The sequence below is a fragment of the Elephantulus edwardii genome, unplaced genomic scaffold (genome assembly GCF_000299155.1).
Source record: "Elephantulus edwardii isolate Elephantulus edwardi_28Jun2011 unplaced genomic scaffold, EleEdw1.0 scaffold00154, whole genome shotgun sequence".
In the NCBI taxonomy this organism is placed as follows: domain Eukaryota; kingdom Metazoa; phylum Chordata; class Mammalia; order Macroscelidea; family Macroscelididae; genus Elephantulus; species Elephantulus edwardii.
In genome coordinates, this window is record NW_006399904.1 from 7904879 (window position 1) to 7921591 (window position 16713).

At 38.3% G+C, this 16713-nt stretch overlaps 1 protein-coding gene across 1 annotated transcript; it reads right to left on the reverse strand.

Moving 5' to 3' along the window:
- Positions 1–12510: 12510 nt before the first annotated feature.
- Positions 12511–14085, reverse strand: LOC102853097 (sperm-associated antigen 11-like). Its single transcript, XM_006895028.1, has 2 exons — positions 14031–14085; positions 12511–12680 (listed from the first exon to the last, which is right to left on the reverse strand). The coding sequence occupies exons 1-2, from the start codon at positions 14083–14085 to the stop codon at positions 12511–12513; spliced, it is 225 nt and encodes a 74-aa protein (XP_006895090.1).
- Positions 14086–16713: the final 2628 nt, after the last annotated feature.

Consider the following 16713-nt stretch of genomic DNA (forward strand, 5'->3'; position numbering starts at 1 on the left):
TGTGTGTGTGTGTGTGTGCGTGTACCGTCAAATCAGATCTGACTGGTACAGGAGGATATTGCGCCTCCTTCTCCAGCAGAGCGTCTGGTAGAGTCAAACCGTGTTCCTCTGGGATTGCACTGCAGCTTCTTGCCACTAGGCCACCAGAGCTCCCCCCAAAAATATATCTTTATTTTTCCTTCTTTTTATTGGTTTTAATTCATTCATGTAAATTTTGTTTAATAATCTTAATTACATTTTATTAATGAATTTATCATAAAATCTCATCGAATCTTTACTGTACCTCGTCTGTCCCTTCACTCCACTCATCTATTCATTAACCTATGATCTCCTAGCTCTTTTTCCCCCTTCTTTCCTTTCTCTAAAGAATATTTCTCAAGGTCTCTTTACATCAGTGTACCTGTGTGTTTCAATGTCACCTTCCTTAGTATGTATTCTTTCTACATTCTGGCTTGACCGCATAGGAAACATTCCCTTAGCTGTTTATATCTTTCGGCAATTAATGTAGTCAGATAAGAGGAGCTTGTTAAAAGCTGTGAATCTTAACAAGAGCAGACTGCCTCATTTTTCTCCTATTGAGCTGCTGTTGGCTTTGAACCATTAACCTTTCAGTTAGTTGTCCAACATGTTAGCCACTATGCCACTAGAGTTTCTTTAATCAACCCCTACTCTCCTCCTGCCCCCAGATGATGTTATTGTTATGGGTCATTGAGTTATAACCAACTCATAGCTGATCCTCCAGTGAGTTTTCAGAGGTAGTAATTTGCATGGGAGGAGATTACTCATCTTTCTGCCACTGGGTAGCTTGTGGCTTTGAACTGCTTACCTCTGGATTGACTTCACAACTCCTTATCACTAAGCCATCAGAGCTCTTAATAGCTCATGAAAAAAAAATCCTTGGATTCCACTCTCTTATCTAATTTTCCAGGACAACTAGAAGTGTTTCCCTTGAATGAGCATTTTATAAAGAAGGGGCATTGAGCATTGGTGCCGATTCTTATCACCAGCCTGAGTACCAGCCATTTCTAAGAAAAGTTTTACATCAAACTAGGCCTATTTCCAATCTATTCTGGAAGGTATACATTGTAATAATTTTGTAACTATGATTGTAAATCTCTAAATGTCTGCTGTTAACATCTGAATCAATCTCTGCAGCCTATTTAACATATGAATCCAATGAAAATCTTCCCCTCATTTTCTGACTTCTGATGGTTTAATGGGCCTAATGGATAAGGCCAACTCAGAGGTTTGAGTGCTCTAATCTTTCAACAGTGCGTTTGAGTCTCTCTCCTCTGACCTTAACATTAGTCATTTTTGTTGTTACTTTCCCTTTTGTCTATGTAACTATTTCCACTTGAGACCCTCTCTCAGGAGTCACCATATTTTCACTTGTTTGAGATAAAGATTTCTCCCAAGTGATCTGTAATGCCGAATAAATCCCCTGAATTTCATTTTAAGATGCGATGATTGCTATGACAAGAATGTGGTCCATGGTCAGAGTGAGATGCCATGTGGTTGCTTGGAAACACCCACATACCTTTATATTGCTCATAAAAGACAACAATGGGGAATTGAACAATAGTTGTTTGAGACTTGGATTACCTTATTCATTCATTTTTTGTTTCATACTCTTTTCTTTGGCCACTAAAATATTAAAAATTTCTCTGGTGGCACAATAGTTAAGCACATAACAGAATTTTGGGCTAATCAGTGGTTCTGTGGAAGAAAACCTAGTAATCTACTTTCCTAAAGATTATAGGCTAGATTTAGGGTATTTGGCTCCCCTAAAGATTAAAAGTTATACTCTGTGGATAATCAGAGAAATAGAGGAAGACCTTTAGCGAGAAAGATTGATAACAGTGATTGAAGCAATGGACTTCAGGAATGATAAGAAATGCATAGGATAGGACAAGGTTCACATCTCTTGTTCATAGGGTTACTATGAGTTGTGTGCAACATAAAAACACACAATGGCAACAACAGAGGACATTGCTATTTTTTTAAAATTTATTTTGGACCCTCAAATTGGATCTGACTGACACAGGAGGAGATTGCCCGTCCTTCTCCAGCAGCCTTCAGGATTGCAGCACAGCTTCTTGCCATTTGGCCAACAGAGCTCCCTCAGAGGACATTGCTATGAATTGAAAAGGCAGATCTGGTGACCTAATGTGGAAAGAGTTGTCCTGTCAATCCAAACAAAGGGAGTTGGTCCTGATCCACCAACTGAATCACGGAAGAAAGATAGGCAATCTTCTCCTGTGTAATTTACAGCCTCTGAAAACCTGCTTAAGGGTCAGCTTAGAGTTGGTTCTGATTCAATAATACATAACAACAATGAGTTTAAAAGCAAGTTGGTATCCCCAGCAACAAAAGGCATAAATTTTAATAAGAGTGAGATTGTCCTTGAGGAGGTCAAAGTCAAGTGGGAGAAATAGGCATGAAAATAAGTAATCCCACGAAAGTGACAAATCCTATAATAGCAATATACCAAAGGGCCTGAGGGGACACAGAAAATAAAGAATGCTTTGTTGAAAAATGGTCAGAGATAGAGTAGAGGTGTTATCTGAGCTGGCTTGAGTTTATAGAGGGAATACTTGTATCATTCCCATTTAATTACTGCTTATCTCATGAAAAGAAAGAAACTCTGAGAGGTGCAGTGGGTGTAATGACATCAGAGAAAAGGATCAACAGGAAATGTATAAGAGATTGGTACTGGGCACCTGTTGGAGCCTGGCCTCTCTCCCTCTCTTTGATTGTGGCTCTGAATTACAACCAGGAGCCCTCGAGTCCACCCCTTCTATCAGTCAAGGGTTTATTATCTGAATATCAGTCCTACAAAGAGAAGAAATTTACCAAGGTCCTAGGTCTCTACCCTGTCTCATCCCAGGTGTCTCTGAGTGCACGTCTTAGGCCTGGGTAAGAATGCAGTTGTTGTTTTTACCTGCTATTAATGGGCTCTGACTCATAGCAACCCTATGCACAGCAGGAAAAAACCCTCCCTGATCCCACACCATCTTCACAATATCAACTGTGCTTAAACCTGTGGTAACCACTATAGCAATCTAGATTGTTGGGTATCTTCCTCTCTTCACTGATCAAAAAACATAATGCCTTTTTTAGGAACTCTTATGTGAGCAGGTAAATCCCCATCAAAATCATACCTGGGATCTAACCAAGGGCAGGAGGAAATGATGACTGCTTCATTTTTTTTTCAAATTTAGAATTTCATCAGAGTCATGTTTCTCTGAAGGAACAGCTCATCAAGCATGGGACTGCTCAGACTCAAACACTAATTGGCAGAACCAGAATTAGAGCTTATGGAGTTTACACCAAGACATTGCTTGGCTCTGTACAAGGAAAGACTGGGCAGGGAACCAACAGGCTTTGCTTTTGTTCTTCATGTCTTTGTCTGAGATCTGCTGATGGTCCTGTCATTTATCTCAAAGAAGAGAAGGACAGTGTTGTAATTATAAGTAACCTAGAAGATGCAGTCTGAATTGAATTCTCCACAAAACTATATTAAATGGCTACTGGATCCAGGGTAGAGGAAAAGAAGACATTTGAAAGGACACTAAGAAATTCAATCTAGGAGATTTTTGGAGATAGACAGCACACTGGGAAAGATAGTTGTTAGTGCCATAAAGTCAACACAGACTCATAACAACATTATTAACTGATCAGAACCCTGCCCTGTCCTGTGTCATCCTCATCATATCTCATGTACTAGAACCCATTGTTACAGTCACCATATCAACCCATATTGTTGAGGGTGTTCCTCTCTTTTGCTGACCCTAATTGTGAAAGGTGTGCATCAGAGCTATATCTTCTCTCCAAACCTATTCAATCTGTATACTGAGAAAATCATTTGAGAAGCTGCACTTTATGAAGAGTGGGGATGAGAATGGTAAGAAGAGCCATCAGAACCCTGCTTTATGCAGATGACTAAACCTTGCTTGATGAAAATGAGGAAGATCTGAAGAGCTTGCTGTGAAAGATCAAGGACTGCGGCCTTAAATAGGGATTATATCTCAGTATTAAAATTCTCACCATTAGACCAATAGGAAACAACGAGGTGAAGAAAAGATTGAAATTTATTTCCCCTTGCTTGGACCCACAGTCAACAACCTTGGTGCTAGCAGTCAAGAGATCAGAGATGGATAGCATTAGAACGTCTGTGGTCAGGGATCTCTCCAAAGTCCCAAAGAGCAATGACATCTGAAGACTAAGGCACATCTAATTCAAGTCACAGTCTTTTCAATCATATGCAATGCATCTGAGAGCTGGACAATGAATAAGGATGACAGAAGAAGAATCAATGCATTTGAATTGTGGTACTGGAAAAAAAATACTGAATATTTCACAGACTGACAAAAGATATATATTACAGAAAGTGCAACCAGAATGTTTCTTGGAGGCAAAGTTGGTGAAGCTTCATCTATGGTATTCAGGATATGTTGTTAAGAGAGGATATTCCATGGAAAAGCACATTACACTTGGAAAAGTGGAGGCTCAATGACCAAGAACAAGACCATCAGCAAGATGGATAAATACAGCATCTAGAGCAATGAACTCAAAAGTGTCGAGGATGATATGGATGGTGCAGGGTAAGACAGAGTTCAGATGCTATGAGTAGGAATCAACTCAATAAATAGCACTCAACAACAAGAGCAACACCATCACCTTTCCAAGCATAAAATATCTTCTCAAGGAATGGCTACTCCATACAATATACCCCAAGTTTCTAAAATGAAGTTTTACCATCCTTTCCTATAAGGACCACCTGATTGCGCTTTTCTAGACATAATTGTTCCTTTCGCAATCCAAGGGCTATTCAGTTTTCTTCTCCAATATCATAACTCAAAGACCTTCATTCTTTTGTCATCATTATCATTATCTGACTTCCAGATGCATAGCAAATAGTTGAAAAACCTATGTTAGGCTTTAAACTGACATCTGTGCTTGTTAGCCTTTTAGAGAAGTCCTTGACAGCAGATTTTCCAACTGCAGCACATATTTTGGTTTCTTGACCATTGGTAATTAGGTTATTGATTGTAGATCCATTTAAGATGAGATAGTTTACCACTTCAACCTTCTCTCCATCTGTCAGGATGTTGCCTACTGTCCTAGTGCTGAGGTCCTTTGTTTTCTTGATGTTGAGATAGAATCCATTTTGAAGGTTTCAATCCTCTGTAGCAAACATTTCAAGTCCTCCTCACTTTCAGCAAGCAAGATTGTGTCATCTGCGTAACACAGCTTGTTGGTGAGACTTCCTAGAATATTGTTGCCACATTCATTGTTCTTCATAAATTCCAGCTTCTCAAATAATTTATTCAGCATACAGCTTGTATAGGTATGGAGAAATGATATAGCCCAAAGAAACCATTTTTTAAATTTTATTTAATTTTTTTTTTTCATTTTTTAAATTTTAAACCATGTAGTGTTCCCTTGCTCTGTTAAGACAACAGCCTCTTGGTCCAGGCATAGGTTCTGCATGAGTACAATTAAGTGTTCTGGGGTTCTCATTCTTCTCATTGTTAGTAATAATTTGTTATGTTCCACACAGTCGAATGCCTTTGCATAGTCAATAAAACACAAATATACCTTCTTCTAGTATTGTCTGCTTTCAGCCAAGATCCACCTGACATCAGTAATGTCATCTTGGAGGGCATGCCTCTTCTAAATCCAGTTTGGATTTCTGGTGGTTCTATTGCTAGACAATTGTTAGACATTCTGTTAGATCACCTTTTTTGGAATGGGAATATGGAGCTCTTCCAGTAAGTCAGCCAGGCATATTCAGGCATATTCTCTTTTAAGAAGGCAGCTCTCAAGGTTACTACTGTACAGTGATTACTACCACAGACTTGAGCATGACAGAGATAAATATGATAGTATAGGATAGGGCAAGTTTCAGATCTGTTGTGCATGGAATCATGATGGGTTGTGGACTCAAAGACACATAACTTATTTGTTCACATCCCCATTTTATTCCTCAGGAGTGCTATTTTCTAAGAAAAGCATTACTCCTTAATACTTTAGAGAGGTCCTTGACAGATTTTCCCAATGCTGCACAACTTTTGATATCCTGGTTATTGGTATTAAGAGGGTTGATTATGGAACCAAGTAAGATCAAATAATTTAAAATTTCAATTATTTCTCCATATATCATTATAATATATGACTAGGGTCAATTGTAAAAGCTTCAAAATGAACTTCCATATTTTTCAACAAAAGTATAGGAAAACAGTAGCTTTATTAATATTTATTAATAATTAAATATTATTAATAGTAGCTTTATTACTATTTTAAAATGCAGAGTGGCATCTACTTCCTAAGCAATATGCTTCTAGAAACTCTGTGAACTTAGAGAAATGACGATAGTTACAGAACAGGGTTCAGCTCTTTTGTTCATCGGGTCGCTATGAGTTGTGCCCAACTCGATGACAATCAACACCAACAATGGTACCCTTTATCTAAATAAATTCTTCATCTGCCCTTTAATAGATAATAAGTAAACCATGATACACTTATACCACTGAGTACTAATTAGTGATTAAAAGGGACCAGCTATTGATTAATAGAACAGCATGGATGAATCTTAGATGCATTTTTCTAAGTGATTTAAGCAAACACCCAAAGGCTTCATGTATTATTTTCCTTTTGCTGCTATAACCAATTGCCCAAAGTTAGTAGTGCAAAACCCCCACAAATTTAGTGTCAAAACAAAAAACCTGTAGCATTTGAGTTCTAAGAAGTTTGCAGACGTTGAAGGTAGCAGTTCTCCCTCTAGTGGTAAATGTTGGTTTTGATCTACTGCCTGCTTGGCCAAGGCAGAGTTCCAACTTTTTTGACAATTAGCATTTAGGAACTGTGTTATCAGCTCAGAACCACAAAACCAGTTGCCTTATCATCATTTCTGACTAAGGTAACCCTATGTATTGCACAGAAGCTCTGTGTTCCCTATGGTTTACATGGCGGTCTTCTTTGGGAAGTGGATCACATGCCTTTCCTCTACGACCTTTCCAGAGGCTTTGAACCAATAATACTTTTGATTAGCAGCCCAGTACTTAATCTTTTGCTTCACCCGGAGACTCCCATAGAACCAGAGCAGGACTTTTTAGAAACTTGCAGATGATCTGGTTAAATAAAATGATAGTACAGATGTGTGAATAAGTGCTATTGATAATGGGACAACTTGCCCAATATTCCCTAATGGTAGAGCCTAACACAAGTCTCCCCCCCCCGTTTGTAATAACTATTATCTTTTTAACATCTTGGGGAATATCCTTGTTATCTGTAATTTACTTTATTCATTTTTTAAATTTTTTTAATAAAAAAAATTTATTCTGATTTCTTTACAAAGTTTGACTACACAAAAGTTCCCATTTCCTTCACTCCCACCCACCCATTGAATTGTACAGTCCTATGGCAGACACCTTACTCCATCATCCTCACCCTTCTATTTACACTCCCGCTCCCTAGCCTTGGATCCTCATACTCATTCTACAATAAAGGCCTTTGAGCTGTGGTGCTGGAGAAGAGTATTGAGGGTATCATTGACTACCAGGAAAAATAAACAGATTCATCCTGGAAAGGGTTAAACCGGGCAGCTCCCTAGAGGCAAGGATTCCGAGGCTCCGTCTAACATCCTTTGGACATGTTGTAAGGAGGAACAGGTGCTTGGAGAGGGACATCATGCTTGGTAGGGTGGAGGGACAGTGCAGGAGGGGAAGACCCTCTCTGAGGGGGATTGATTCAGTGACTGGGGTAATCAGGATGGGTGTGTCGGAGACAGTGTGATTGGCACAGGACAGAGCAGAGTTTAGGATTGTTGTACATACACATGAGTTGCAAGCAACTCGACAGCACATAACAACAAACAACAACAAAAACATATTCCAATTAATGGAATAGCTGGGTCATATGGAATTTCTATGTTCAGCTTTTTGAGGAAGCACCAAACTGCCTCCCAGAATGGTTGTACCACTGTACAATTCCACCAACAATGTAAAAGGATTCCTATCTCACCACATCCTCTCCAAAATTTGTCCTGTTAAACGTTGCCACTGCTACAGGAGTGAGATAGTATCTCATTATGGTTTTGATTTGCATCTCTCTTATTGCCAGTGATCTGGATTTGTCTGTTGGCCATTTAAATAGCTTCCTCTATGAAAATTCTTTCCATGTCTTTTTCCCATTTTGTAATTGGGTTATCAGTCTTTTTATTGTGGAGACCCAAAAGTATTCTATAAACTTTCAGTTTGAGACTCTTGTCTGAGATGGTATTGCCAAATGTTTGTTCCCAGTCAGTAGGTTTTCTTTCCACCTTGTTAGAAAAAGTTTTTTATGAACACATGGGTTTAATCTTTAGAAGGTCCCATTTACCAATTTTATGGTTTTCAGACTATGCATTTCTGGCTGTATTAGGCATTCTCTTTATACCATATACTACAACTTCTAAGCTTGATATCAGCTTGTCTCTTATGAACTTTATAGTTTTGAGCTTCACTCCCAAGTCTCTTATTCACCTTGAGGTGATTTTTGTGTATGATGTGAGATGTGGATCCTGTTTCAGCTTTCTGCAGGTAGCAGTCCAGTTTTGCCAACACCATTTGTTGAAGAGGCTGTCATCTACCCATTTGATAGGTTTTATTTCCTTGTTGAATATCAGTCAATCATAGATAGTTTGGTCTATTCTACCACAAGTTTTTGAAGCTCTTCAAGGTCTCTTTGCTGATACAATCTGATTCTTCCCTATGCCTTACATAGGAACATTATAAAGAATGAAACAAAGGATCTGATGTACTCTAATGTTGTCTATTTAAAGACATCTGTATATCTGCCTTTCTTCCCTCACCAACCTTATTTTCCCTTTTTTTTCATTTGTTATTTGCCTCTTAAAGCCCCTCAGCAAACTTTCATGAAGGGAGTGTTTGTGAGTGTGTGTGTGTGTGTGTGTGCGCGCGCGCGCGTGCGCATAGGCGCACACACACCATGAAATATAGTTGTGTTGTTGTGCACACACACCATGAAATATAGTTGTGTTGTTGTTGTTGTTGTTGTTGTTAGGTGCTGTTGAGTCAAGTAAGACTCATAGTGACCCTATGAACAATCAGTCTAAACACTGTCCTATCCTGTGTCATGGTACGGTGCTTTTTTCTAACATACTTATCTAAGCTATTAGAATATTTCTTTCAGGGGAAAAAATTCATATTTTAGGTAAATGACACTTTGCACAATGCAGATCAGATTGAAAAAAGTTAACAATGCAACTCAGAACTCTGCAAATGCTTTAGATACCAGATAATAAGTTTTGACTTTATCTTTCAATATTACTTTCCTAGCCAATGTTAGACCCTGGAATGTACTTATGTGGGACTATGCAAATTGGACATGTTAGCCTATATACAAAGAGATTGTTTATCTATCAATCCACAAGGGAATTGACTAGTTTCATTATTAAATTAAGCAGTCCAGCAGCAGAAGTAGAGAACTTCCCCACTAGTAAAGAAGGACAAACAAGAGAATGTAACATGTCCCTCAGGCCCAGAAATTCTTGCTCCAACTACACTTATGGCAGCAGAGACCTGATGTGAGATGGGACCTTGGAACGGCTACACCATGGGAAGTGGAGCTAAGAGACTTTGCTCAAGTTTGTAGGACAACTGGGAGTGGGGGCCCAAAATCCACAGTACTGAGGACTTTGTAACACTCACCTAAGGTCATGAAGCTCAAGGCTGAGGTGCTTACAACCACATTTAAAAGTTGTCCTTACTGTATTCTGCTACTTACCTGGATTATAGCCTTTTGACTTCCCCTATATGATTCTGTGTGGTCTATGAGCTATTGCCCTGGATTTTGGACCCAGAAAAGCAGTGATGTTGTTGTTGAGATGTGTAGGAAAAGGTATGGGAACATGGGGGACATGGCTGACCTCATGGGAATTGGGTTTGTGCTATTAATGCTGTTGACAGGGACAGTTCACCTTTGTGAAGTCAGGAGAAGGTCATACACAACTTTCACCACATGGCCCTGAATCTTTTTACAGGTTTCCTAACAAGATCTCATGGCACTGTTGTAGAGGATGGAGATGGGCTGTGTTTTCTCCCCTGCTAAGGATTATGTTGTGTTGATTCTACAAATAGATTGGTAAACCATGATGGAGTCTTAGAGATCTCGACCAGCACTCTTACTGTAGCTTTGAGTCAGAATCAACTTGAGTTGAGATTTTTTATTTATCAGTCTGCAATCTTACTCAGTTAGAAAGATAAACATAGGTGGAATCCAAAGGCATATTTTCAAGGCACTCTTAAATCAAGTTCAGCTCATTCATGACCAAACTGGGTTCAGGTAGTGAGTGGAAATACTGAAATTAAGTATCAAAGTCCAGTATTCTGGGGAAAGCTTGACACTCAATATCTTATCCATCTGAACACTGGCATTTGTTATTTTTCATGTTTCTTACCTGTAATGAATATTAACTATTCTTCAGATAACTGGATTAAAGGTAAAATACAGTCAACAAATTTTGAGTCAATATGTTATGTTTTGAGGAATCATAAAAAGAAAGTGTAAGAAGTTTTAAATGTTGAGGAATCTTCATAAATCAGGGCCTTGCTATGTTCTCCTTTGTACTTGTTTAATTAGGTACACCAAGAGTCTAATTTGTGAATTGATGACGAGGGCCAATTGGCTTAGGTCTTTGAGCCCAAAAATAATGCTGCTTATTATAGGTATCCAATCATACACAATTATTGTGCTAATCAATTGAGGTAATTTAGAAGTAGATATTTTTGGGGAAAATCTTATTTAAATGTGACTTATTGTCATTATTACTAAAGAGCAGAAAAAGTTTATAATGGAAAGGATCAAGACTTATTATAATCTGGGTAAATTAACAAAAAAAGGAGTTCTGGTGTCACAAAAGTTGAGGAGTGAGTTTCTGACTGAAACGTTGGCAGTTTGAACACATCTTCATAAGAGAAATGTTGGCAAACTTCTCCCATGTGATTTAAATGCTACAGGAACCCACTAGATGGCCAGCTGTGAGTCAGTTCCAACTCAATAACAAGAGTGAGAAAGTAAATAGTTCTTCAGGAGAAAGATTAGATCATCTGCTTCTGTGAAGATTGTTGTTGTTAGTTGCCGTCAAGTCATAGACGACTCATAGGAACCCTATGAACGAAAAGCCTGAGCACTGTTCCTACTTAGAGTTTCTGGAGGCAAGCCATTTCAGAAGTGGATGTGCTCCTGCTTCCAGGCTTGTTTTAGTCGGGAAGCTCCAGCAAACACTGTCCACCATGGGTAACCATTACCACGTTTGGCACGTCACTGTCCCAGTGTTCAGCATCACAGCAACCACGAGTTACCTCTGTACAGCAATGCACAGACCAGTGCTATACCACTTAGGAGAATGTTTGACAGGAAAACAATTTGAACTACAGATTAAAATCACCCACCTTTGGCTTGGTAGCATAACTTTCTTTCCACTAGGCCAATGTAGCTTTCTCTCTGTCATTGTTGTTATTATTGTTAGGTGCCATTGAGTCGTAGACCACTCATAGTGACAGCCTAGAAAACCCAATGAGGTAGTTCTACTCTGTTACATAGGATCAGTCTGAGTTGGAATTGACTCATGGCACACCACAACAAGATCAAATGAATAGGAGGAGGAAGGTGTTGGGATAAGGACCCTTGACGGTACATCAGTTAAAGCATGGGGCTATTACTTGAAAGGTCAATGACTGGAACTCACCAGCCACTCTTTGGGAGAAAGCTGTGGCTGATTTCTTAAAGAGCATAGCTTTGGAAATCTGGTACAGTTCTACTTTGTCTTATCAAATCTCTTCAAGTGGGAATCTATGTGAAGGCAACAAGTGGGTGCTGGAATTGAGAGGAAGATTTCATTGTGTACAAAAGATAACAATAGACTGAATATCTGTCCTAAAAATAAGCTTGAAGCTTAGTTTCTAGCCTTCTTCCATCTGTGGGTATAGGAGAAATATTTCTTAAACTAGAGGAAGACCCAGAATGAGATGGATTGACTCAGTGACTTGAAAAATGGGATTAAGTCTGTCAGATGTAATGAGATTAACCCAGGATAGGGCAGGGTTCAGAGCTAATAATGTATATAGGGTCTCAATGAGTCACAAGCGACTCAAAGACACATAACAACAACAATAGGGAAAGGATGGGCAATCTTCTCCTATGTGATTAACTGCCTCTGAAAACCCAAAGGAGGGTCGGCTATGGGTCAGTTCCAACACAATGATACACAACAACAACAGAGAAAGGAAGTGGACTATTACAAAATTATGAAATCCCCTCAAAAAATTTGGATAAAAGCAAAACAATTTTGGGCGGATCTTTATTTAATCAAATCTTCACTTTTGATTCTGAATTCATTCAACAAATATTTGTTGATCAACAGTAATATATCACACATTCGTGTAAATCTGTGGAATTCTTCAAGATCCTAGTCTTCCAAGAGTTCACATGTTGAATCTCAGTGGTCTAATTTTTCATTATGGTTTCTTGATATTTGTGTTCCTCTGTTGTGCAGCACCTATTCCAAGGATCAGAGCAGATATCACCTTTTAGCTCACCGGAACGACAGAAAAAAAGTCTGCAGGTCCCATGCTGCAAAAAGCAGATAGTGTTTCTAATTCCAGGTGGAACATCTCCTATGGATACAATGGAATAAATGATATTAAATTCACCTAGTTTATATAATAAAGATGTCTCCAGTCACCAGCCCAGCTCCTAAGACACAAGCTAAGTGTCTTTGAACTTATATTTCAACTTAACTAAGGTTAGTTCCTTAGGTAGAAAACAATAAACAATCTATTATTAATCTAACAATAATTCACAACATAATTTCAAAACGTTGTGGAGGGGTCATGCAACATATTGTGTAAGACACATCACCTATTATATTAGAATTCTCAAGCTTCCTGGTTATCACCATGAGTGAATGCAATTGGAAGAAAGTAAAAGAAGTCAAGAAGAGAAAGAATGATTGATGGGAAAATCTTATTCTCTTGAGAAATTGAATAATAATTATTACTTTCAGTTTGTAGCCAAAATGTTACTTATGTAACCTGCAATTTGAAAAAGAATAAAATAAAACTATCCTCAAAATAACATGTGGGTTGTAACTAAGGCACAACCACTTAACATTCTCACTGGAAAGTGTTTTCTACTTGGGAATGAGAGAATTAAAAGCCAAATTTTATATAAGGTATTCAAACACTGCACCATTACTGAAAAGCAAAATGCAACATTAGTCTTGCATAATTAAAGAAATCACCTACATAGTACCTCAGCTCCAAAAGAAACCCATTCCAGGGCCTCTTACCATTTTCACTCATTTAGAGTTAGGTGATGAGTGAATAATTGTAGAGGTGAGTTGGACCTCTAATTAAATAAAGTTGGAAGAGCACCAATCTAGGAGCCTGGAGATATCAGTTCTAGCCTCATTTCTTCAGAAAATAATTATCTCCCTTTGGTCAATTTATTCAACAGGTACACATTAGATTTTCTTCTATGAAATAGGTCCCAACATTATTACTACCATAGTTTTTAATTGCACAGACATAAAATGCATGCTTTCTCTGGAAGTCCTTTTCTTTTTTTTTTTGTAGAGTTCACATAGCTGTTGAAAATGTGTGATTTCCTTCCAGATCTGGCATTAACAGAACTAACGTTTCCTTAAAAAATGATTATCTGATAGCAACGATGGTCTCCTATTGTTTCACAGTAATAATGCTCTTTTTTCCAGTGTTAGGACCCTTCTAACCAATATTTAACTTTAAATTTGTATCTTCATATGTATAATCACAATGATCTAGAGTCAACCTCTAGAGTGATCCACCTGTACCCACCAACACACAGGCACACCACCCTCAGACATAAGAGAGATAAACCAAACACAGATACACACATAAATAGAATCTGCAATACCTTCCCAGCACTCTCCCTTTTGATCTCTGCTGGCTAGAAACAGTCCTCTCACCTCACCAGGAAGAATTTACCTGAGTTAGTTTGTACCAAACAGAAGAGAACAGCAAAAAGGAAGAGGATCCCCATGTTTTAAGATTCCTAGGATGTTCAAATCCTCCTATGCAATAAGGAAAATCAGATGGATGAGAGGTGAGTGGAGTGAAGTGGAGTGGAAAGGGTACAAAAATTAACATTTATAGGTTTTAGAGAACACGAACCAGAAGAATGAGCATATTCTGCTCTATTGAGTAAGGCAGTGGGCAGATGGTACTCAATACTGTCCTCTTGCTGCCTAAAAATAGATTTCTCTGCATTCAAAGAAGAACATTTGACCAAAGTTTGTTCAGTATACAGATCCTGAAGTTGAAAGAGAAGCCACACTGATGAGTGACTACTTTGTGTTAGGTAATAAAGATATGCGTGATTTGAGCACTCAAAGAGCTTTCAGATGGGTAGTTGAATACACATGTATAGTTTATGGCCTAGATTATGAAGAAGAATGTGGCATCATGATTAGGGGAACACTTAGCAATGATGTATACTATGCAGATGACGCTTTACATAAAGCAAAAAAATATTGAAGTACTTAGGGAAGAAACTCAAAGGCTATAGCCTTCAATAGGGATTATATCTCAACATCAAGAAAACATAAATCCTCCCAACTAGACCAATAAGCTATATCTTGATAGACAGGGAAAGTATTGAAGTTGTCAAAGATTTCATTTTACTTGGATCTACAATCAACACCCTAAGTAGCAGGATTCAATAAGTCAAAAGACACTTTGCATTGGAAAAATCAGCTGTCAAGGTCCCCTCCAAAGTGCTAATGAGCAAGGATGTCGATTTAAAGAGTAAGGTGCACTTGACCCTAGCTATGTGTTTGCAATTGCTTCATATTCATGTGAAAGTTGGACAATGAATAAGGAGGAACGAATAAAAACGGAAGCCTTTGAATTGTTATGTTAGAGTTGTTAAGTGTCATTGAGTGGAGTATGACTCATAATGACCCTATGAACAACAAATCTGAATCTTGTCCTATTCTGTACTAGCCTCATCATTTCTGACACACTTGAGCTCATTGTTGCAGTCACTATATCAATCCATCTTGTTGACGGTCTTCCTCTCTTTTGATGACTTCACCTTTCCAAACATGATGCCCCTTTCCAAGAACTGACCCTTCCTTACAAAATGCCCATAGTAAGAAAGACCAACCTTCACCTTCTTTGCCTCAAGTTAATGAATACTCTGACTGCACTTTTACCACACACTGTCCAAAGAACAAACACAAATCTGTCTTGCAGGAAACGTAACCAGAGTGCTCATTAAAACCATTAACTTTAAACTAACTCACAACTGACTCTATTGGCTTTCTGGGGCAGTAATCACACAGGAAGAGATTGTCCATATTTCTCCTTGTAGAACCAATGGTAGAGTAGATCCAGGTGGAGAGGCATGACCTTTGGATTAGCAGCTTAACTCCCTGAAGACTATGCCAACAGAGATCCATTCCTTATAAAACTAAGCTTTAATTTCATAACAGAAAGCATATAGGCAAAAAGGCAATGAAACACTATTCATAAAATCCTGAAAGAAAAAAAAAGGCCAGCCAAGAATTTTATAGCCAGAAATATTGTCCCTCAAATACAATGGATGAAAAAATAGGACATTTTCTGGAAAAGGAAAATTAAGGAAATTCGTGAAAACCAGAGCAACCTTATAAGAAATGCTAAGGCAAATCTTTTGGATAGAAGACCAACATCAACAACAACATTCAAAATTAAGATGCACATTAATATTATCCATAAGGAAAACCCAGATAAGGAATTTTCAAAAATATACTAAAGCAGCGAAACTCAAAATAAAGAACCTGTAATGTTAAAATATGAACCAGTTCTGTTCAGCCACTGGAGAGATGTGGCCTTTGGGTTAACAACTCAATACCTTATAGACTATGCCACTAGATCCCCACTAGCAAAAGCACAACTCAAAATTTCTTAAGCTTCTAAAATTTTTACAACTTGTTTTCCAGTAATACTTGCTCTTTTTACTGTTTCCTGTTTTTACCCCCAAAAGTCCCCCTTTCCATAATATTATTGGATTGCTTTTCATCAATTTTGATTAGTTATTCCATGCACATTGCTTGGAACTGATGCTCACTGTTGGTATCACCTTATCTCTCACACTATCTATTGGGCTTTTACCACATTTGCCCAGAAGTGCTGCTACTTCTCCATATTCTGTCCATTTCCATTGGCAGAGTGGAATCCTTACCTTGAAGTGTTGAAGATGATTCCTGTCTGTCTTAGTTTGACAAGAAGCTAAACTTCTGTTTAGTTTTATTTTTTCAAACTACATTTATTAGAGGAGAACCCATGCTGTGCATGTCTCAAAACAAATAAATGAACCAGTTTGTGCTGAGTCAATTCTGACATGTCAGTCTCACTTGTTGTAGAGTAGAATTATGCTCCATATGGTTTTTGGTGGTTGCTTTTTCAAGAGTAGATCTCTAGGCTTTTATTCTATGTTGCATACATGTCTGGAACAAATATAGACCTCTTCCAGTCAGTTGGCCAAGTGGTTGTTCTCCAGATTTCTTGGCACAACTTGGTGAGCACATCCACGGCAGCATCTGTTAGCTGAAATATGTCAATAGGTATACCATCTATTCCGGGGGCCTTATTTTTTGCTATTTCCTTCAAAGCAGCTTGAACTTCT

Bases quoted from the DNA above. Each gene is read 5' to 3' on its own strand.
- LOC102853097 (XM_006895028.1), bottom strand. From the start codon at position 14,085: ATGGGGATCCTCTTCCTTTTTGCTGTTCTCTTCTGTTTGGTACAAACT. The intron at 12,681-14,030 runs GTAAATTCTTCC...TTGTATCCATAG, and splicing joins TTTGGTACAAACTAACTCAG to GAGATGTTCCACCTGGAATT.